Here is a 554-nt window from a genome sequence, read left to right on the forward strand (position 1 = left end):
AGGCCCCCCCCCGGCCAATCACTGAGGGCACCCGTGTGGCCATCCCCGCAGGCAGCACCACAGCCACCACCGATGGCAGCAATGCGGCCACGACTGAAGGCAGCGCCACGGACATCACTGAAGGCAGTACTGTGGCCATCACCGAAGGTAGCACTGCAGCCACCACCGCGGGCAGCACCGTGGCCATCACCAAAGGCAGCAACATGTCCATCACTGCAGGCAGCACCAGAGCCAGCAATGCAGGCAGTACCGTGACCATCACCGAAGGCAGCACCACGGCCATCACCAAAGGCAGCACTGTGGCCATCACTGCGGGCAGCACAGTGGCCATCACCGAAGGCAGCACTGTGGCCATCACTGAAGGCAACAACATGGTCATCACCGCAGGCAGTACTGCGGTCACCACCGAAGGCAGCAACACAGCCACCACAGAAGGCAGCACCATGGCCATCACGGCAGGCAGCAACATGGCCATCACCGAAGGCAGCACTGTGGCCATCACTGCAGGCAGCACCACAGCCATCACCGCAGGCAGCGCAAGAGCCGGGCGTGAA

General features: G+C 63.4%; 1 protein-coding gene across 1 annotated transcript in view; it reads left to right on the plus strand.

The window, feature by feature from the left end:
* The window catches only part of LOC104163125 (mucin-4-like), a 10,920-nt gene that overhangs the window by 649 nt on the left and 9,717 nt on the right, over positions 1–554 (plus strand). The window contains exon 2 of the mRNA XM_009702022.1: positions 52–531. Coding sequence (XP_009700324.1) covers positions 52–531 — 480 coding nt within the window. The remainder of the gene's footprint in view (positions 1–51; positions 532–554) is intronic.

The sequence above is a fragment of the Cariama cristata genome, unplaced genomic scaffold (assembly GCF_000690535.1).
Source record: "Cariama cristata isolate BGI_N322 unplaced genomic scaffold, ASM69053v1 scaffold12306, whole genome shotgun sequence".
Classification (NCBI taxonomy): Eukaryota; Metazoa; Chordata; class Aves; order Cariamiformes; family Cariamidae; genus Cariama; species Cariama cristata.